At 37.5% G+C, this 23,570-nt stretch overlaps 1 protein-coding gene across 1 annotated transcript in view; it reads left to right on the plus strand.

Moving 5' to 3' along the window:
* HDAC9 (histone deacetylase 9) overlaps window positions 1-23,570 on the plus strand; it is a 696,981-nt gene that overhangs the window by 531,082 nt on the left and 142,329 nt on the right. The window contains exons 16-17 of the mRNA XM_081146569.1: window positions 2,537-2,657; window positions 7,191-7,240. Coding sequence (XP_081002695.1) covers window positions 2,537-2,657; window positions 7,191-7,240 — 171 coding nt within the window. The remainder of the gene's footprint in view (window positions 1-2,536; window positions 2,658-7,190; window positions 7,241-23,570) is intronic.

Below are 23,570 nucleotides of genomic sequence, written 5' to 3' on the forward strand. Positions count from 1 at the left end.
AGAACAGCATACTCTTAGAGTAAGTAAGTCAAATAGGCTGGGCCAGATGCTCCATCCTTTCTGTTGGTTAGCTGGTATTATTTAAGGGGATGACTGATACTCAATCCTGCAGGTGTCCTCTTAAGATTTCTTGCACTGGAGCTACTGTCTGTAGTTGAATCTTGTTAGCAGGTTATTTTTCAAACATGTGATTGGGAGAACAAGAAAGGAGTCAGGACAAGCACAGAGTGAATGGTTGTAAATAGATATGACTAGTTAATGAAAACATGAAGACATATTTCTTATTAATGGTATTTAATGTCAGACCAGAGGCGGAAATTCAATTTCAGAGCTGAAAAATATATATACAGAAAAATAAAAAGGAAAAAAAATTTGATATGAAATCAGTCAAAATGTGGATCTGATTATTAACTATAGAACTGACATTACTTAAGGTATAGATGTTTCACTATATCAGCATATAAAATATTAGTGGCTATGGATTTCTTAGATTCGTAGAAGTGAGAGCCGGGAGCCCTCTTATTTCACAGTGCTCATTATTCTGCCAGATGGGACTGGTTGCCACAGTCTGGTTTCCAGTGCTCTGCTCACTCCAATTTTAGATGACTCAGACCATGGATTTACCACTGTTTATCTTGGATCATCCACCAGCTGAAATCTCACAGTTAAAATGTTTCTCTTTAATATTGACTTTGAACGTTCGATTCCTAATTTTATCTCATTACTTCTCATTCTGTTGCTTTGGTTGTTCTGGTTTTCCATAAACATTTCCAAATTTAATGTTTATCATCAAGCCACATAGGTCAATAACATGTTCATTTATTGATCAGAGCAATGACTGACCAGATGGCCATCATTAAATTTGCCTTAGTTTTCATTACTTACCTGGTTTAATTTCAATACTTAACACCTACCTGGGAATAATTTCTCTGAAACATATTTTTATTCTTCTGGAAATGTAAATTGGGTGTCAAAAAGAGGGAAATTCAATGCTATGACACAGAAATTTCCATAAGCATGTGTTTGTTTATTTGGTACACGATGGCACAGTGTCTAGAAATTTCTGTTTTCTATCACTCATTTACCTTCCTGTTATCCCTTGGATCTCACACCATTCTTCCCTCTCTGTTACATGACTTACTCTCAGTGACAGGCTCAGCTCTGCCTTCTACCCAGTAAACCCCTAGGAATTGTCAGTAAATTGAGGTTTCTGGCCTGCTCCCTCAGTGAACCATACATCGACAGCACATGCATCACCTTAAATTAGGGAGGTTGAATATGGACTTGTCCTGGTCCCGAGAGAGGTATTGTTGTCACCTGATGTTTCTCTGTCAACTGGTGATTCCATGGGCAGGAACATGAAAGGACAGCAATCCCTAAAGAGATTCTCTTTGAAGTCCACTGTACGTTGTTTCCGTCTAATCTGTTGCCTTACAAGTCCCTTATTGCGATACATATTTTAAGTGAAATATTAATGCTATCTGGGTAACTTTAGGAAACATGACAATTTTCAGAAGTTAGGCTAATTCACTTCATACACCAACATGATGTTTATTGGGCTTGTAGTTATGCCAGCTGAGAACTGTGGCCAGGAAGAACACTTCCATTCCCATATGGACTAACTGAGCTTTGACTTAATGTGTGGTTTTGTCTGTGTCAAAGGACCATTCTTTCTTAGTTGAAATGAAAGTCTCTGCCTGGCGATTGTGTAAAAATATTGACTGAGTCTAGAGTGTCTCAGACTGTCTCTGGTTAAGCAGCAGTTATTGTTTTTGTTTCATTTCCATTATGTCACAAACCAGTGCCTCTATAAAATACATTAAAAATGAAGTACTACAAAAGTGAAATGTGATTGAAGACGTACAAGATTATATTAGATTCAATAGACATAAAGATATTCTGTTAAAATACTATAAAAGTTTCTAAATGTCTACTTTGAATTTGATACAGAGCTCATCACAGACCATTCATAAATAGTTCTTGAACTGTTCCTGATCCCACAGGGCACACTTTGAGGGACACTGGTCTACAATCTAGACTCTAGGTGAACACTACTATGGGGCGCACACACATGGAGTGATCAGCATATTTGTTATAATCAAATACATTAAAATGTATTGGTTTTATTTAAGTTCTTTAAGAAACAATAAGGAATTTGTTTCAACAGCTTTTATAGGTGAGTATAAAATAAGTTGATGAATTTACTCCTCAGCTAAACAGTTGACCTTATTTGTTTTAAGCTGATACTTTTACATATGAGTTAACTGTTAATTTCTTTGTTATAGATTTTTTTTTATGCCAAAGAAGAATATGCTTTATGTCAATTGCCCATTCAGGCATAAGCAAGCCAAGATTCTGAACCTTGCATACTCTCATTTTTCAAATATTATTATGGTACTTTGCTAAGCAAATCAGTGTCACATTCCTCCATGATGAAACCCAGCCCGTTATTAATCATCTTAAATGTGACTCGGGGCCTTATTTTCTTCTAAATGTTGTCAGTGGAGTACTGGAGGCTTCTGCTGTTTTCTTTCAGCGGATTCAAGGTCGAAAAGCCAGCCTGGAGGAAATACAGCTTGTTCATTCTGCACATCACTCACTGTTGTATGGCACCAACCCCCTGGATGGACAGAAGCTGGACCCCAGGACACTCCTAGGTCTGTATGGGCCTCCCTTCTACAGAGAACAGCACATTCCAGCACTATCATTAGTCAAGGCGGGTGTCAGTTCAAAATACTTGGCAAGCAGTGTGACAAAAAAAATCAGCTCTCCATCAGTGTTGCTCTGTGGAATGAGTGGTTTACAATAGACGCCAATGCAGATGAAGAAAAGTCTTGCATTAGAAAAAAATGACCATGCAAGTCCCATGATGTTTACTTTTCAATTCATCTCTATTTGAATAGTGTTCCTTCTCTGTATTTTAGCATACAGGAATAAATGCACTGTGGAGTCTGTTTGCTTCCATTTTCAAACTAAAAGAAGAAAGGTTTTCACATTATTTATGCAAATTTATCTTCACCTTTTTCATTTGTTTTGTGCTGTTCAGCTCTTTTGTTTATGACCTTAACAGACAGAGGGCATAGCACACCTGTTTTAAGTGAAAACTCCTTCTTGCTATGTGTAGAATACTGCATTTTATAGTTAGGTTGCATTTTAAACCTTAGTGTAAACTTTTTAATGTCTTAACTGTGGAATTAAACAGTAAAGTAGATTAAACAGGCTGAAGTAGAAAACTAATAAACATAATTTTTAGTTAATGTATTATTTTTCAAATCTTTGCCATCAGATTTTAAAGTAAAATCAATGTTGCACAGATTTATATAGACTTTATATGAGAGAAATACCAGATTTGGGAAAAGTTCATTACGAAACCTTATTTTAGATGAAATAATTCTATTAAGTTTATTAATAACCTTTTATAATGGAATAACAATATATAACATGGTAATATATGCCAAAAGGATATTTTAAAAACTATTTTAACTTAAAAAAGGCATTTTAGGACTTTTTTTTCTCCCCTTCTTTCAACAAAACCTATTGTGTCAATCTCAAATCATTGGACTCTCTCACCTAATTCAATATTATTTCAAAATGATTTTGTGTTAACTTGCCCTAAGCAGTTGAAAAGCAAATGTATGACATGTAGTAGGCAGGCATCTTGGAAAATAATCATAAGGGGAAATTAACAGCTGCCCATTGTGGCACTTACAATCTGCCTTTTAAAAGGAGTGGGAGGCATCCCTAAATTTATGAAGGAAAGGGATGTGGGTGTGTGTATGCGCACATGCATTCAGGGGAAGTGGTGGTAGCTTGGGAAGAAATTGAAAGAAAGGGGGAACACATGAAGATTGTTCAGTTTTTAGAAAACTATTAAAATTTGATGAGAAATAATTTGTATAGAATTAAATCTATATATTAATATAAAGGCAAATAAGTCAATCTAAACATATATACTTTCTGTTGAAAGGAAGGAATCTCTATACATATAGATTCTTTATATAAAGAACTGCATTTGCTTTGAGCACTATGTAATAATGTCCTTATTTTTACAGGAATTAATAATCTCACACAATTTACCCAAAGATAAAGTAAACCAGACATTAACTTTCATGTTTTTATGAGGTGAAAATACACATTGAAATATAGGAAGCTGTGTTCATTTTGATTACTTTTTAACTTAGTTGCGAGAAAACAAGTAGCAACATCCCCCATCTTTTTTAAACTATGGTCTTAAACTATAAATCAGCCTAGATATAGGACTAAGTATTTTGGATTTTATCGGGAAGAACTTACATCTGTTTGAGAGATGTTCCAAAACAACCATTGTCTACATTTTGAGAGAAAAGACATATTTGTAAAAGAAATGAAGTTTAAATTTGATGACTTGGAACTGTTTACTTTTGAAACGTGGCAATACCACCAATTTTTAAAATGAAATTTGACACTTGAACAAAACTGATTTTCTCAAAATATGCAACATAAATATCATTTAAAAATTTGATGGTTTGAAAATGAATTCAAACGCGTATTTTAGATCTCAGACAATTCTTTTAATGTATGCATTTGATGAAAACACTAAGTACCAATAATCTAATTTTTAAAGTTTAAATCCAAATAAATTGGCCACTTATCTCATTAGTTTTGAATATTTAATGTGGGATAATATTTATGAAATTAATGATGTTAGAATTAGCTTTGGGTATATATGTGGAGTTAGTTCTCTAGGAACCTCTCGGGTCAGTGTGACAGTTTCAGTATTCTGTGCAGGACACGTGAGTAAATATAAACAAGGATATTGCATTGCTCAGCCTTGATGTCAAGTATGAAATTCAACTTTACTGCCACTCCTGACCCACTTTAGTTCCTCCTGTGAGTCCAGGAACAGCCGGTTTTCCTTGATTCAAGTTCTCAGTGACTAATTCGATCCTTTTTAAAGTTTAACTTTTCATGCTTTTTTGTTCCTTGTAAAATTTGAATTCTTGTGGCTTGTTTTTTGTTTACGTCTGAAATAGCCAGATTGAAGCTGCCAGGTGTAAATGCAGAAATTTAGAGCCATCAAGGTATTTCCCTTTCTTTCTGGCCTTCCGTTCACTGCCACATTTCCCCTTCTCCATTCCCTCCCATCACAGAGTGGTGCTGGGGTGGGGCAGAGTTTGTCAGTGCACACACACTGAATTTGAACCCATTCAGCTTTCGAAATTTCCTAGGTGATTTGAGAAGTACTGCTCTTCATAGTTATGTTCTGGAGTTAGGAGGAAGGATTTAAGTAGGAGTCCATTATGACCAGACCTATCAGTGGTTGTATCTTGAAAGATAGCCATAGCTTATAAAATAATTAGATTTGAAAGTGTGCACCATTTATCTCTTTAAATACTCTAGATCCTTGTAAGGGGACACTTTTAAAAACATTCTCTCCTATCATTTCTGGTAGGAGGTTTTCCCTAGCATTAATATTCCTGTCGTTCCTACTACCAGTTTTTATTGTCGTGTGGCTAGCCAGATCTCAGGTCATGGAGATGGCAACACAACATTAGCTTCAAAAATTCCAGTCAATTCAGTAAATTAAAATATTTAATGCATTACTAATTTAAATTATTATTTGTCTTTTTTGTGTTATGCAAACATTACTAGATACAATTCTCCTTAAGCAGTGTATCATTTATTTTCCCTATTCTTAGTTTATATAAAATTTTAAAAGTTACTTTATTGCATTGTAATATTAACTTTATTCCTTTTAACTATGGAATAGAGTTCAGACATTAAAATATACAATATTACATATTTTAATTTCACATGTGACATATGAATGCATCCTTGCAAAATATTCAGTGATACAGAAATATCTTTGCTATGAGCAACAATGTAAGTAACCTTTACTCCTCCCCAAGCTATCCATCAAGTTTTTATGTATCTTTTACTGATGTCAGCATTTCACGTTTACTATTTTTTCATGACCTGTTCTTTGTTGTTGTTTACTTCTTTTATTTTTATGAAGATCCTTCTATATAATGAGATGTATCATTTTTTCATTTGTGCTTAAATTTTTGTTTACCATTTTCCATCTGTTAGCTATTGCATTTGAAAAATCAACTCATGCAATTTCTTGTTTTCAAAAATCTATTTTTTTCTGTAATAGTAAAATCTATTTAGACTTTTATTGATGTGGCATGTGAATTCCACCACGAGTCTGTTTTCAATTTTCATTATTATTTCCTTGATCATCAATAGAACAAATGAATTGGGAAAGGTGAAATGCAGGTTTGTACCTGTTTCTACCACTAATCTCCCGAGTGACCCATCCAAGTCACTACAGTCATTTGACTATGATACAGAAATGCCCACTGCCTTTCCCTTTAATTGCTTTGCAAGGCAGATTTTAGCCTAAGAAATTTAGGAGTAGTTATTTTTGTTTTCTCTACTCATGTAGTAGATAATGCAGAAAATAAAAGTGCAGGTAACCAAAAGGATTAAAAATTCCATGAATTATCAAACTAAGAGACAGTCACAGATAAGATTTTACCATATATTTTAAAGAAGATATATTTATATTATATAGATCCCCAAATAGTGTTATCCTCATTGTAGTGTTTTGTGACTTGTTTAAAAAATTGTAAATATTGGAGAGGCTAAAGATACTTAGTCTTAGCTATATCTGAAGTAGAAATTCAAAATAAATCTGTGTATTTGAATAGATGTTTTAATATTTGAAACATTGAAAAAATGACAGTGTATTTCATAAATCTTGGCTTTCAGAACCACATTAGAGGGATACACCCAGTGAATAGCTGAGTTATTAATACTAAAGTATAAATTTAAAAGTGTTGTGATATATTATACAGCATGTGGGACAGTTAAAACAAACCTTAAGACTCAAATTTCATAGGTATTTGTTTGTTCATGTGGACAATAGACTATAATATTTTTATTATTTGTAATATTTTATTTATGTGTAATATATTTATTTAAATAGGTATTTATATATTTATTTAAATATTTTATTTATTTACCTTTCTAAAATTTGATGAGTTTCCTCCTGAGTTGAATGATAAATACCATGTGATATAATACTATGTATTAATAAACACATCAAAAAACTAAATTAGTTTTTAAGAATATTAAAATTTTAATATTTTAAAAACTATAATTACATTCCCAATTTATATATTTTTTCATGTCTTCTTTCTGTGTAGGTGACTCCTCTCAAAAATTTTTTTCTTCATTACCTTGTGGTGGACTTGGGGTAAGTATGAGATTGTTTACTGCTCTTAAATAACAAACTTCTGAAAATATCTCCTTTATGTATCTATTGACATGTTTAAGGCTGTTTCTCAGTAAAAGTTATACTAGACTGCAAGACTGGCTACATAATTTGTAGGGTTCAGTGCTAAATAAAAATATAGATCCCCTTGTTCAAAAGCTAAGAATTTCAAGATGGCAACAATAGTGGATGAAATCAGTGTGGGTCCCCCCAACCGCAGGGTTCTGTGCGACTGCACAGGTCACATGTTCACAAAGATGGCTTTGCTAGAGTTTTATATAGCTGGAGAAAAGGTAATAGCAGAGAGTATGTACATTACAGTCCTTATGAAAACTGCATAAACTTCACAGAGTGCTTTGCATTGTGGGACATTATGTTTGTGAACCTTCTGGGACCATTGTTGTCTTCAATAATTAACAAAGCCTTTCTGACCCAGGATATTTATACCACATTGCAAGGACAAATTTGTTTGAATCCTGCGACATATGAAGAAAAATGCCTGCATTTTTGTGGATGATTAGAACATACCCTATAGCCTGCAATGTATTTAAAGTTAACCCTTACCATTAACAACCCATCATCCTATAGAGCTGAGTGCTAAGTCACATTAGGATAAGAGAATTCTAGATCAGGTTTCTAAGGACTAAGGAGTTTAAGTCAATGAGGTTTCTTGGATATTGAAGGGAAGGAACAAAACAAGTCCTGTGTATACCATGTACTAGGCAGTGTTTTCCGTAGCTAAATTTTATACAGGGAATCCTCATATATTTTCAGCTAACTCATTTTAGTGGTGCTAGATTTATCAAGGATAATCTTTCTATTCCTTTACCTGTGATTCTGCCCTCTAGAACTAAAAATGGCAGCTACAACTAATGTGATTGGACTTTATAGTTCACCAACATTCAACAGGTTCATAACAACTTGGTAAAATCGTCATTATCATTAATACCATTTTACATATGAGAACCTGAAGTCTCCTAGAAGTGAGGTTAATTTCCCGGAGTCACACAGTAAAGGGTAAAATGTGGAAAGTATGAGGTGGATGAGCATGTCCATGTGGAGGAGTGCCACAGGAGCATTTTAGGACCTTCTATGGCTTTCATCTTTAACAGGCTAGCCACAGGCCCTGGAGCCCATCAGTGCAGCCGTGTGGCCAATGTACCGAGGTCCCCTTTGTGGCAGCTCACTGGTGAGTTGGCCTTTTAACCTCTAGCACAGGACAGTCACCACCCCCATATTAACCCTTGCTGATTTTTAGCAAACCTCCTGTGAAGCCAGGAGCTTACAAAATTATTCTAGAAGGCAGGGGACAAACCGATTTTTAAAGTGGGTTTCATTGGCTTTGAGATTATTTCTTAATGTCCCAAGTGGCCATTTTAAGAGAATGGCTGATTACCTGCAAATGAGGCAAAGAATGAAACAAAGCTAAGGACTACTTAGTGGGTATGGTGATGGGGTATGGTGAAAGAGTGGTGGCCACCAAACCCCCACTCGTTTATAAGTACATTTGTCTCATGACTCAGAGCTCCCTAGGACCCACCTCTCAAGTCTGAACTGGGCTTTGCCTATGACTCACTATCCCTTGAACACAAAGTACCTCTACTCCACTATTCTAAACCCACAGCATGGTAATTTCTTGTCTTTAGCCAGAACTGCTCTAGTAAACTCTTAAATGTGCCCAATGAATAAATAGTACCTGCTACTTCTGACACAGTGGGTGTCATAGAGTAAGTCCTTAATAACGTCCTCAGACTCTGACCTAATCCAGACAGTGGCAGTGATGGTGGGTAAGTCTAGCTTGAGCAGAGGCAGGAGGAGAGAGACTGATTAGCTTGACTGCAGTAATACTGGAAAGGGCTGAAGAGAGGTACCTCTATTTATCAAATTGGCTTTTAGGTCCTTTGGTGGTGGTTTTGTAGGTCTAGTTGAGTGTGTGTGTGTGTGTGTGTGTGTGTGTGTGTGTGTGTGTGCATGCACACAACCTTGTTCTGTTGATGCACTAGAGAACTAGTTTCATTCAGTCTTTTGTTTATTTCAGGAATCAAATTGTATTCCTAGACATTAAGGTATACCATCTTGCCCCTTAAGATCTTTCATTTTGATATAAGTCCTAAGAGACATTCTGGGTCCTCTGATATGTATTAGTCTCCATTTTTACCTCCAGGACAGAACTAGACATATTAAGTATATAAAAGATACTCAGTATGAACTTGGTGTGGCCCAACCTAGCAACATAGGGTCACGCTAGTGAGCTTGGAAACCACTGAAATGGCTTTTATCTTAGGGCCCCCTTCTCATTCAGATGATCTAAGATGGACCCATTGGTTCAAATTCTGAAATACTTAGTGCTCTCCAACTTTTAAAGAAAATTCCAGTTACCTAGAATGCATACCTTCCTGCTAGAAGGGTTTATTATATACCTACTGAATGCTGATGATTAATTGGCTTTTGAGGAGACTTCCCGAGGTGTTATGAAATCAGAAACTCCCCCCTAAAATTCCATGTGATAATTCAACAGTGTTGTTCAGGTAGCTCAACAGGTGAGGGGCATTTAATGTGCTTGAAAGTATGTTCTCCCGAGTTGCATTTTGAGCAACAGTCTCAAGGTTTCGGAATTCCTTTGTGTTTGGTTTTCTTTTTGTTTAGTTGCTATGGCATGACTCATTTCTGATTACTGTGTGATTGCACTACAAGAAAATGCACCAGTTGAAAAGAGCATTGCGCCAAACCCAGGACTTGGTCATCTTATAGTGAAACAGAAAATTAAGGGACGCTGGAAACAAAAGCCAGCGCAAGACCATTTTAGTTCTCACTCCTCAGGGTATACATATCACCAAAAATAGTGATCATTTTCCTGGCCATCTGACCTGCTGCTGTGTGAAGAAATCTTGAAGTCATTTCTCAGCCTTATTTTTCCCTCTTCACTTGATAGGCCACAAAGAAAAGGGAAAGAAAAAAAAAGAAAACCCACAAAAGCAAGGACGAGCAGGCTTTTATGATAATGTCGTCATCAGCTCCCAGCTTCAAACGCTTCTGCGGCTTTTGAGTTGTCATTTATAACTTGGAACTGAATCGACCCATAATTCCCCTGATACACTTAGAGAAATTGATAACAGACTCCGCACTTCTTTTATGGCTCGGAGGAGGCAACTCCAATCACATCACTATTGGCAGGCAATATTATTTTTTGACATGGTTGTAAAAGTATAAAGGGGCTTATGGCATTTGTTTAGATGAGGGATGGGCTCTCAAGCTGTGCTGGGGTTTACGGGACCAGATTAGCAAGAAGCGAAGGGGATATGGTGTTTGCAAACAGGATATGATTTTATATATAAGTTTGGGTTTCATGCTCCGGTCCCTGGGGAAAGCCCTGCAGACAGCAGAGAATTCCACTCTTCTCCAGCAGACAAGCTCCGAGTGCCAAAAGGCAGAAAAAGAAACGTGGTCAATGGGCAGCGTCAGACCCTTGATGGGAGGAGGAGGAGCTGTGGAAGAGGCAGAACAATTCCCTAGGAGGGATGAGGAATTGCAGAGCATGGGCAGAATCCGGGCCAGCCTAACTGGTCAAAGATGTGCCAGAAGTGGGGCTCTGTGCGTTTAATCAAGGCGCCTCTGCAGCAGCAACCCGGCCAGCCTGTGAGCAGGAAGCGGGCTCTTTACTGCAAACCTTCGCTCTGTCCCTGCTCTGTGTGACTGCACCTAGCTCTGACACCCTGGGCACGGGGGTGTCATTTTTTTTGTGATTTGGGGAGGGGGAGATGGGGAGAAGAATTAGGTGATTGTGGGGAGGTAGTTTAAGGCTCATTTCAGTTGCTCTGAGGTTTTCAGCAGGCGGTTCGGTCATATACTAACTACACTCACTATACAGGAGGCAGGTTTGGGGGAAATGGCTCAAATTTTCTTTCATTGTGTAAGGTTTAAAATATAAGCTCTCCCATCTGATAGATAAAATTTACATATGTATAAATATTATATATGTACATACACATATTCAGAAGAAAATTCTGGTATTGTACACTACTTTCATCCCTTCATATGATTTTTCCATTTAATATACCACATTGGTCCTCCACGTTTATTCCCCCCGCTAATAGTAAAAAAAGGCCCAGTGGCCAGCCTTCCAAAGGACTGCTTGGACTTTCTCTATTGTTGCAATATCAGGGAATGATTCATTGTGACCAAATCTATGGTTATATTGTTAAATTCAATGTAACAGATTGGTTTGGTTAAGACACATTCCTCCTGCTATTTAGAATGGTTTTCTTTGAAAAAAAATTAGTATTTATTTTTTTTTTTTTTGTTAATCCTCGCCTGAGGATATTTTTTCCACAGATCCATAGAGAGACTGGGAAGGGGGAGGGAGGGGGGAGAGAGAGAGAAACATGGATATGAGAGAGACACATACATTGGTTGCCTCCCGCCCCCCCCCCCCCCAACTGGGGCCAGGGATTGAACCTGTAACCCAGGTAGAGGCCCTCGACCAGGAATCAAACTCGTGACCCATTGGTGCACGGGCGATGCTCTAACCACTGACCCACACCAGCCAGGTCAAAAAAATTAGTGTTTTAGAACGCATAACAGGCCATCTCTAGAGGAGGGAAGGGCAGGAAAAATAAGGTAAGACTTGTTGCCGGTGGTTCACTAAGGTGCAGGAATGAGATAAGAAATAAGACTAATGAGTTAAGACCATTTTCCTCAGTTGCTCGTAGCATTTTCATCGGGGTGATTTGGGCAAATGAGCTATGGGGGCACAGAGGAGGGGACTTCCAGAAGAGAAAAGAAAGGAGAGAGGTGGCTGGGGTGGGGGTTACTCAAGCAGCCGTAAGCTAAATCTTCCAAACAACTAGGAATGAATGCGTTTGGGTGGGTTTGTGTGTGGTGGGGGGTAGGCATCCAGTATTAACTGTTTGGGCTGTAATAACACACCATATTTTTGACATTTTCACCAAGCAGTTGCCGATTAATAGGGAATTGTTCTGTCTTCATAAAAACCTGAAACTAAGCCTATGCTTAGGCCAAAATTGGGATGTTCCTAAAGTTTTGATAATGACTCAGGAACTCCTTCCTTTTATCCCAAGTATACGCATCATGTGTTATTCCCACCCAGTTATCCCGAGCACGCACAGTGCCTTTCGTTGGGTCCATGGAGAGAAGAGGCGGTCACGTGACGTCTGTGTCTCACGTGCAGAAATCGGGGTAATGTTGATTTCCCTCGTGTTAACATTCAGCTCAGACCTGGCTTGCAATCAGTACTTCAATTCCTCCACTGCTGTTATCAAAGATACATCACAGTCCTTGCACATCGGAGGACCCGCCTTGATTTGGGACCTCTCGTTTCCGCATGTCCCCTTCCTCACTGTATTTGGATTTTCATTAGTTTCAGACTTGATGCAAATGATACTAGCAGGAACACCCCACGGCACCTGGAAAAAGTAAGACAGATAAGCCACCCTAATGAAATTGTTTGCAAATTTTGTTTTTTGCTTTGGATTTCACAGAAAGATCATGTTGCCCCAGACTTGGAAAACATAGTACAAAATATTATGCAAGCCAGGGGATTCCTTCTAAGTGACAAAGGAAGTTTCCAGCATTGCTTAGATGAGGCTAATTGTGTATACTCGATAATATTTGCAGGGATGGAGACAACACTCCCACAGAGATAAACAATATATAAATGACTGCGTGTTTACTATAAAATGTAAAGTTCTATAGAATCTTTAACTATCTGATGTCCATTGCAGGAAAGGAAAATTAGAACTGAAAACCTTAACTTCCTCCTTCACTTACTTAGCTGTAGCGTCCCATTTGTGATTAAATTCCTTTCATTGCTTTGACATTCTGGCTGAGGACAACAGGATGCATTTTGAAATTTCATCTTCATTTTGTTTTTTAAAGTAAACTTCAATATAGCAAAGGTATTACAATTCCTCTGTTGTCAAAATGAAATCATCATCAAAGCTTTACACATGTGTTTTTCACATCCTTAGGACTATAATGTGTATAAAAAATTATATGTGTACCCAGCTGGTGTGGCTCAGTGGTTGAGCATTCACCTGTGATCCAAGGAGATCAAGGTTCGATTCCCGGTCAGGGCACATACCCGGGTTGCAGGCTTGATCCCCAGTAGGGGGCGTTCAGGAGGCAGCCAGTCAATAACTCTCATCATTGATGGTTCTCTCTCTCTCTCTCTCCCTTCCTCTCTCTGAAATCAATGAAGATATTTTTTAAAAAAGTTATATGTGCAACTACTGTATTAACCAAAGCGATCAGTAGCAGGGAAGAAAAAAAAACATACCCTTTTCTAGAATTTCTTGTTCTGTCATTTTTCTCTGTTCTATAATAATGTTCTCCACTTGCCTATGTGTCCTGATGATGAGAAGAAATTGCACCTTAGATTCTGCAGTTGCTGAAGATAAGTGGATTTGATGAACTCTGAACTTCTGCCTAGTTCAGGAAAGCTATGGTTTCTATGGAACAAAAACTCTAAAAAATTAAATCATACTTGAATAAACTTGAATATACAGTCATCTACTGATTGCCACTTCTGACTGTCAAGAATCCATAAAGTCATAGGTCAAACAGAAACTGAGAGTTCACCGAGGAAATGGGGCAACCTAGAAAAAGGAATCTTGAGCCAGTGCCTATGTCCTGCAGCCTGAGATGCAGCTAAATCCAGTCCCACCTCTGCCTTTCCTTCTGATGTGAAAAAACTGCGCTTACATTTTCCCGTTGTCATATTTCTACCCTGGGTAGTTACAGATCCAGACATTCATCCTTGTAACAAACAGACACACTATCCAGAACATAATATGGGCATATCATTAGATGTGTCACCGTGAAGTATTTTGACAGAAAGTTCAGCGAAGCATAATGACTGAGTTTTCAAATAATCATTTTTCTTTCAAAATCCAAAATGAAAATACATTAGTTTACTGAATGCTTGAGACTAGCAGGCAGTTCACGGCAGAGTTCCTAAGACATAATCATTTCAAACTCCCAAGTGGAACTCATAGCTCCTGACTTCTAGGTCAGCAGCATTCTGGTTACTGTGCAGTGTCTTTATTTTAAATATAAAATAAGCAAAATAAAGGACTTTAAATACTAAGCAATGGCTCACTTATCTTAGAAACAAAGCATACGTGGAATCATTGTTTATATAAAGACTAATGAAACTGCTAAAAGACTAATACATTTAGAATGGTATACATCCAAATAGTTTGGTTAGTTTATTCTGTTATATTATCAATAACATGATTTATATGACCTCCAGTTAATATTTACTGTGGACGCATATCTGCATTTCCTTTATAATGATTCATAAAGACTTCTCAAAATGATCCTACACCAGTCTGAAATGTGATCATTTAAAGAAGCAAAAAAAAACACAAGGCCTGCAAGTAGTGAAATTCTTTGTTTTTAACGAGATCACTTTTTTTTACTTAACCTGTTGCCTCCCCTTTAGACATTTAAACATCCATCCATCCATTCCTTTATTAAATAAACGTGTATAAGAGACTCCTCTGTGCCAACTACGGAGCAATCTCTAGCCTCATGTTTCTCTCTTACATGTTGCTGGAGTGTTTTCCCATTTTGATTCCCACTTATACCTTTTTTTTTTTTTTTTATCACCTTTTTCCTATGTTCACCCTCTATTTCTGTTCATCAGTTTTAGTGAGAAAAACCAGGGAATTAATAGAGATATGGATTGAAGGTAATCAGAGTATCTGAACTGTTAGTCGAAAAAGATTCAGTGTCATTTTTCCAATGAAATATTTCTACAAGATAGCGTGTCTCAGCTTTGGAGAGGCATCGAGTGTGTATTCTGAAAGCTAGAAGTACAGTTTCCAGCATGTCTTTGGACTTAATACACTCACAGCTTCTGGTGGCTACCACAGCTTGGACAGGATTCATTCATTTCTTCATTCACTTACAAAGTTAGTAATCACTGAGTGCTTATTATGTGCCAGGGACTGCAGGTACATCACTGAACAAAACACAAAATTCTATCCTGATGCTTGAACTTATGTTCTGGTGGGGGAGACAGTTGAGCAAATACACATTAGTTTAAATATGTATGTGTAATGGTGAATGCTACGGAGAAAAGAAAGCAAAGAAGGGGGTGTGGCATTTTGTGGGCCTGGGGAACAGAAGTGCTGGCTGATGGGAAGTGTTGCCTTTTGAAGATTAGAAATGATGGGTGAGGAATCATCTGGGAGTCTTGGTTGCTTGCAGTGAGTTACTTAAAGAGGGATACAGGGGGTAGTGAGATCTGTACTGAGTGCCCAAGACAGGATGATGGGGAAGCAATTAAAATTCAGGGGGTCAGAGTGAGTCCCCATCTTCACTCCTGCCCATGAAGATACGAACAGCTGGGGGTAGGGTTGTCCTATCCAGAACACACAGAGCTCTTGGCCTCCTTTTTGACTCCCAGATTGAGTTGTGGTGGTGTAGGAGCAGGCAAGCTGACTTACAGGCACAGCCTGAGATCCTGAGATCTCACGTTAAGATCTGATCTTGGAGGGATTGGAGGAGCTTGAGTCTAGGGGCACAGTTAGAAAGGATTCAGAGATCTGGGACTCAACAGCAGAACCTGGGCTGTGAGACATCTGGGCGGCTCCACTTCTTAGCAACATTATGTGCTTTGGGGTTCCCAGTCCCCCGGGACGTTATTCAAACATAGTTTCCTGTATAAATTGTGCAGCTGCAAATTAGATACAGTATTCTAACACCTGCCTATATTCAGGCATAATGAAAATGCCCTGACATGTGCATGACATTCCCCAGCGCCTTTTCATGTTCATTTTAGTGGCTTTTTGAATGACACCCTTATATTGTGCCTCAGTTGTCTCTGGCTGGGCCCTGCTAATTTATATCCCAGTTGAAAGATTCGGGGTAACTGATTTGTTGATCCCATTAGGCTAGTACACAGATTAAAAAGGATGGTGACTTCTCAGTTTCTTCATGGTCAATTGTATTTTGCATGTATACAATTCAAGGCACTCAAACTTTGGCATCTGAATTCCAGGGACATTTCTTACGAATAACTGTCAGTTTCTGATCCTCAGTATCTTCAATATTAAATGGAACAAACCAATAAAAAAATGTGGGCTAAGTAATTTAGGACTGTACTCTAACCATATAAATAAAATGATAACTCTTAAGTTTGACCCTAATGGGGTCCAGAAGATTAACTTTAACGACGGAATTGTCCCTTCGGTAGAGGGACAGGTGAGATGCCCTGGCTTAGTCAGGGGCCTAGAGGACTCTTTTACCCCATTTGTTCTTGCATAATTGGGCTGATTCACATCAGAGACTAACTATTGTGTACATGCAGCTTCCAATAATAACCTACCTTATATCTTTTAATTCTTATAACAGTTCCAGGAATCTTACTTCGAAAGGTGTAACTGAGGCTTCCTATTCTACAGAAAAGGAAACTGAGGCTCAGAGAGGGGAGTAAGTTATTCAAGTCACGCAGTTAGTAGGTGGTGAAGTAGAAATCTCCTGATTCCCAATCTCTTAACCACAATGCTATGCACACACAACTCTCCATAATTCCAACCTCATATGATTGTCAACACTCCTGTCCCAAATGAGAATAACCCTAGCCATAGACAGCACAATTGTTTCCTTTGCCAAAAGCATTCTCTGTTTTATTGGAATTCCTATAGAGTATTCAATCTGTGTACTCAGACATCATTAATTTGGGGGGAAAAATTATGCAGTTGTACACAGCATTTCAGCCCTATCTAGAACACTGAAAAATCTTTGCCATTGGACCGAACCACTGTGAGATGAGTTAGAGAGAACTCGTTTTACACACCAACTGAGTCAGAGTTAATTTTATTAAGCTGCTCTTGGTAGGAACGGGGTCCTAACATGCACTGTCCAGGGAATAAAGAGGCTAGCATATTATGAAATACCATTTGCACAATACGTACATCAGATTAAATGAAGAAACAGTAGGAAAATACTGAAAATGTAACACTTGGCTTTATCTCTAACTCAATCTTGGAAGGACCCAGCAGCAAGTCACTGAAACTGTGAATAACAACGGTGACTCTCAAATTCCTTGACTGACCACATAACCCACAGGAATCCATATATTATTTGGCAAGTCCTTGGGTTCACCAGCATCTTAAGTAAGGATCCTTCCTGTCTCAAAATGTAGCACTTTGTCACAACAAACATGTTCCTCTGCTCTTGTTACTGCCACACAAATAGTAAAGGACCTATTTTGAAGATGGAGAGTAACTAGAAATTGTACACGCAAGGTCAGTAGAGCTTCCAGAAAGCAGTTGATCACACTGCGGGGCGGCTTGTAGTAGAACATTAACATACGTGACATGCCCCTCATCTCCTCCAGCTGCTGCACTGATAGTTAACGCCTTCTTTCCATATGGAATATTGGTCACAGTATTCATTCATCATATCCATGGTTTTGCTTGGAATCCGAAAGTCCTCCCTGTAGCTGCTCTTTCTTTTTCATCTCACCATGACTAAAGAAGCTAAGGTGTGGGCATTATAACCTACAAGTGATCCCAAGGGAATATGCTGTCATTCATGTGTTCCTCCCTGTGCCAAACAAAAGAGAGAAAGCATGTGGGTTCACCCACCCATTGTCATCATAAATCCATCCCAGCTCCATTTCAAAGGTCTCAGGGTTTTAGCAGGACATCTCACATGAAATGAATATATACATTCAGAGAGCTGGCATGTTGTATCACATGGGAGACGGGAGAACACCCATTGTTACAGGCTGCAGAGCCATCTGAATGAGAATAACTTAAAGAATACCATAGGTCCTCAGCTCAGAAAGATGACTTTCATTAGCATCCTACAGGAGGGAAAAAGGATGGTCACCGGACACTTCCTCACTCTGACAGGTGGCCCTAATTAGGCCTGGTTTGGCAGAAAATAAATAGGCTGCTGTCTCAGGGGTATGATTTAAAAGCTCTTCAAAGCTCTGAAACCCTGAGGTCTCATCTGATGTACCTGCCCAAATGATGTTCTACCATCAGCATCATCGAAATTTAGGAGACTAGTACGAGGAGGGGGCACTGTTTTCTGAAGCCACTGTGATGAAGCACGTGGGCAAAGAACCTTGATTTAGAAATTAGAACATTTGTATTCAAATCTCCACACCGTCATTGCTTCCAAAGTGTTTTTCCAACTCTGCAACTCTGAAGTGTAGATTCTGATTCAATAGAACCAGTGGGGCCTGAAATTCTGCATTTCTCACAAACACCCTTGTGATATCAATGCTGCTTATCCATGAACCACACTTTGAGTGGCAGGGTCCTATATGACCATGAATGGGCAAGTCATTTAATATTTCTGGGCCTCAGTTTCTTTACTTCTATAAAGTAGAGGTGGATAATGAAATGTGATTTATCATCCTCTTTGGGGATCACCTATGGCGTACTTGGGGATTTGGTTGACTAAGACTTAGAATGTAATCTGTCTAGGAAAGTTTCTGTAGGGGTGGACCATGACAACAAAGGTCTTGAGTGCAAGGGGCACTCCAGATGTTGCTGAATACCAAGGCAGGGAAAGGAGGGACCTAGTGCTGGCAAATGAGAGCTGCAAGAGTCCGTGCGACACTAACTGAAGGAGAGAGAAGGGTACTTCAATAAATTATACATGTCTCTCAGGACCCGAATAGGGTAATGATTTTTATATCACATTTTAGTTTTTTAGCCACATTGAAACCCTGCCAAGAAATATAGGGGTGGGCAAAAGTAGGTTTACAGTTGTGAGTGACATTCTTCTGAACTAAAAAAGCTATTGTAATAATCATAACCTGTGTGTCTTTTTCCATACAAACAACTGAAAACCTACTTTTGCCCACCCCTGTGTATTACTATAGAATGCATTTGTTCTCATTCATTTATTAATTTCCTGGGCAAAAATTTATTAAGCATCTATTACATGTCAGACCTGGCACCGATGGCACTTAACACCAGCTTTGATGGTATGTCATTAAAAAGAGGTCTACAGAACAATCAATGTAGAAAAGCTTTTTAAAGTTCATAGCTGTATCAGTTTGCTCCAGCTGCCATAAAATATACCACAGACTGGGTGACTCAAACAGAAATTTATGTTCTCACAGTCTGGAAATCTGAAGCCAATCTCTCTTTGGCTTGCAGATGGCTACCTTCTTTCTGTGTTTTCAGGTGGCCTTCTCTTCGATCTGTGTTTGTATGTGTGTGTACCTAGTGTCTTTTCTTCTTATAAGGACACCAATAATATTGGATTAGGACCCCACCCTTATGACCTCATTTAACCTTAATTACCTTTTTAAAGGTCCTGTCTACAAATACAGTTACATTGGGCTTCACTATTTGAATTGAGGAGGAGTACAATTCCATACCTAACAACATTCATGTCTCGGGTTGACTTTGATTGAAATCCCAGCGGTGTGCCTTATCAATTATGTAACTTTGTTTTAAATTACTTAACATCTCTAAAGCTATCATGGGGAAAAACTGATTAATGTTTGTAAAATGTTTAACACAGTGTCCAGCACTTATTAGTTCCCCACTCTGCCTGCTATGTCTTTCTTTAGATGCTGACCAGAGATATTTACTTTTTGCTTTCTTTGGGTAATACATTTGACTTTAGTAGCACTTACACTGAATCTACTAATAAATTAGGATTTTCTCTCTCTGAATCTTTTCTACTGCCACCCCCACTATTACTGTTCCTGAAAAGAAAATATCTACTAGAATCTTCAACTCTAGCTCTAAGAATGGAGGCTTGTTGATACTCGATCTTCTCAAATATCTCTTCTCAAATATTGAACTTCTCAAATATCTCTTAAGTGGAAAAAAGTAATTATTTTATTTCCCAAAACAAACAAACAAACAAGAAATTTGGCATACAGATGCCATTATACATACTCTATTGAACTTAAAACTGAATCAACTATGTAGAAAAACTGAAAGTTTTAAAAATTAAATCAAGCTAAAATGATTTTAGTGGTTTAAAAGATATTAGTTAACTTCTAAGTTACCAAATCAAGATGCCTTATGAAGAAATATCTGCATTTAAAAAGTACACTTTACCTGATGCGGTGTAGAAGTTGAAAATAAAGTTAATTTCTCGTACATTGAAATTTTTATACAACATGGCTGAAAGGACACAGAATCAGCACTATGATGAAAAACCTGTTTCTTTGTTGAGTCTGGTGTCTGTCAGGAGGTTTCCAGGGCCATCCAATCATTATTCGAGCTTCAATTCGATTATTCAGAAATGCCCTGTGGCCCTAGTAACAGCATAGAAACAGTGAGCTTACTAAACAGCTTAGTATTGGCTGAGGAGTTTGGCTCCCAGTTTTCAGGGTGAGAGATCCAAAGCATCATAGGAAGAATCGTGTACCACATTAGCCGTGCCCAGTGTATGTGAAACCTGTTCTGTTAATGGGTGCAGTAGTATTACATTGAACTCTGGAATATTTCCGAAAGGAATCAACAAGCTGCTTTTAGATTATACAAAGGAGACTGTTCCTAAATTCCTTTTCTTTTAAGTCATTCTATTTCCCTGTTAAATACTTTCACATCCACTTTCAGTGCAGGTAGCTTAATTTCTATCATGTGCAGCTTTTCAGAGCATTAACTTTGTTTCAGGTGCCAATGATTGAGCTACACTGGATGTGCTTGGAAAAGGTCCACGTTCATTCAGGAAACTGTAGTTGAACTAGATCCATATGTAGCTTAAAAAATGTAGCATTCTGATTGGAGGTAGTTTCTGGCTTCCAGCAGTATCACATATGATTTTGTTTTTGATGTGCTGTGGAATAGAAAGTAATGTTGGAACCAGAACTCTGGGATTTTTTCCCCTATACTTAACATTTACTGAGAGCTTCCTACTTGCACCATTGTGTTGTATTATGTTAAGTATTTTACATGCATTAGCTAATTTAATGCTAATAATAACCCTATGAGGAAGCTAGTATTATCTCCATTTTTCTTAAAGCTTGGAATTTGTTAATGAAAGTGCCTAAGTTTGAACAGCTTGTAAGTGGAAGCGGTGGTTTTCAAGGTCTCTAACTCTAACGTCAACAAACATAAATAAAGTGTTATTGAGCTAATCACTGACGATACCTTTGCCAAAACCACCACCCAAAAGAATGGGATAAGGTAAAGGAAAGTTTGTCCAAAGGTTGGTTTCTTGGGATTTCTGTTATAAAGCTAATTAGAAAGCCTGGCAATTTCTCCAAATTCTGGGGTTATGGAAGGCCTGTTGGTATAAACTATTGGTGTAATACTTAGACAAATTATTGGTAGTCATTGTATCTTGTTACAACTTATCTTGATAAGGCTCATTTGTTACTAGAACTCTTAACACATCCTAATTTTACCTGTAGCTTTACTTGTGCTTTCTTCCCCTCTTACCCAAATAGAGTTCTTTCTCTGCACAATTTGGAAGAAAAAAAGCCTTTCTTTATTAACTTAATGCTTCTCAAATAATGATACGTGAAGCACAAGATTTTGTTTGCTTATGTTTTACTCTCTATTTATCATAAAGCAATACTTATGTAAAATGCATTAAAATGAATTACTAAAAGTGATTTACAAAATAAAAAACTCAATTATTTTATTAGATTCAACAGATATGAAATTATTCTAAACAGATTGCTATAAAAGCTTGTAAGTGTTTGCTGTGGACTGGGAACATTCTGTGGACCACCATGGTTCCCTGGACCACACTTTGAACAGCAATATTCTAGGCCAATAAGTGGTTCTTGATACGGTTGAATTGAAATCTATCATCTTGTTAGGTTTATATTTGTCCCATCTGGTTTGTTGTTGTTGGTTGGTTGGTTTTTCCTTTATACCTTTTTCTGCCTTCTTTTGAATTGAATATTTTAACACATTATTTCATTTTAATTCCACTATTGACTTATTTGTTGCCCTCTTTATTTTTTCAGTAGCTTCCTTAGCATTTACACTTATTAATACTTATCACAGTCAGCTTTCCAGTAACATTTCTCTACTGCTTAAACAAGACTCCTACAGCAGTTTATTTGCAGTCTGCTCTGTGCTTCTGTTGTCATACATCTGACTGTTACATGGGCCATAAACCCCATAAGTTTTTTATTTTTATTTTTTTGCTTTAGTCAATTACTTTTTTAAGGGAATGAAAATAAGAAGAAGTCTCTGTTGTATGTGCCTTCATTATTATCATTTTTAGCACTCTTCATTTCTTTGTATCAATCCAAGTTCCCATCTGGTATTATACTGTTTTTTCTGGCATTTTAATGATTTATTTTACCAGTTTTTATAACTCTAGTCTGATGGAAAAACAATGGCATGGCTGTTATTTTTCTTTAAAATCTTTATTTTTACCTTTTAAAGTTATTTTTAAAAGATACTTTTTTTTTTTTTTTTTTTGCTTATATAGAATTCTAGGTTGCCTTTTGTTTGAAAATGTCATTCCATTGTCTTCTAGCTTGAATTTTTTTCTATTAACAAATCTTCTATCTTCCTTTGTTCAGTTTTATGTAATGTGTCTCTTTTCACTGGCTGTCTTCAAGAATTTTTTGTTGAGTTTTTAGCAGTTTGGTTTTCTCGTGTTTGTGTAATTGATATTTTTGGTGTGTTTTTTCTAGTTATGCTTTGAATATTTTAGATCTGTGGTTTCATTATTTTTGAGAACATCTCAGTCATCTCTTAAATATTTCTTTTGCCTCATTTTTCTCTATTTCCTCCTTTCAAGAATCCAGTTAAAATGTTTGACAGTTCAGGTTTCTTGGTTGCCTGTGACCTCAGCTCCCAAATGACCCCCCAAGTTAATATTTTTTCAACCTTGTTCTTATTATGAGGGTGAGTACATCACTCTTTGCAGCTTTTTATACCCTAAATAATAAAGTTAGACCAATTATTCTTAAGTTGTGTTCTGTAAGTGAAAGACTGAGGTTATTAATTACAAGGAGCCCATGAATTCACTTGCACACCCAACATGGACTGAACAAATATTATGTGTCAAAAATATGAGGCTACATTTTCAAATGCATGTAAGTGTTGCTGCAATTAATATAGTTCAAATGAATTTCAAATAATTGCTGAATTAATTATAATTTTCACCACTATTTTCTCAAATAACAAACTTTAATAGTGCAATAAAACTCTGTAGTGCTGTGAATATTTTTAGCATTTACTTGAAATGTTAACCTGAGCATCCTTGCTCCGCTCGTATCCTCAAGCTGAGACTAGAATCCTTTATGAACACAGCCCTGTAATTATACACTCCAAGTGCCCCACCCTAAGAAACCCCCTTGAGTTAGGCTGTGATCATTGTGCACAAGGAA

The sequence above is a fragment of the Miniopterus schreibersii genome (assembly GCF_964146895.1).
Source record: "Miniopterus schreibersii genome assembly, chromosome: 9".
Lineage (NCBI taxonomy): Eukaryota > Metazoa > Chordata > Mammalia > Chiroptera > Miniopteridae > Miniopterus > Miniopterus schreibersii.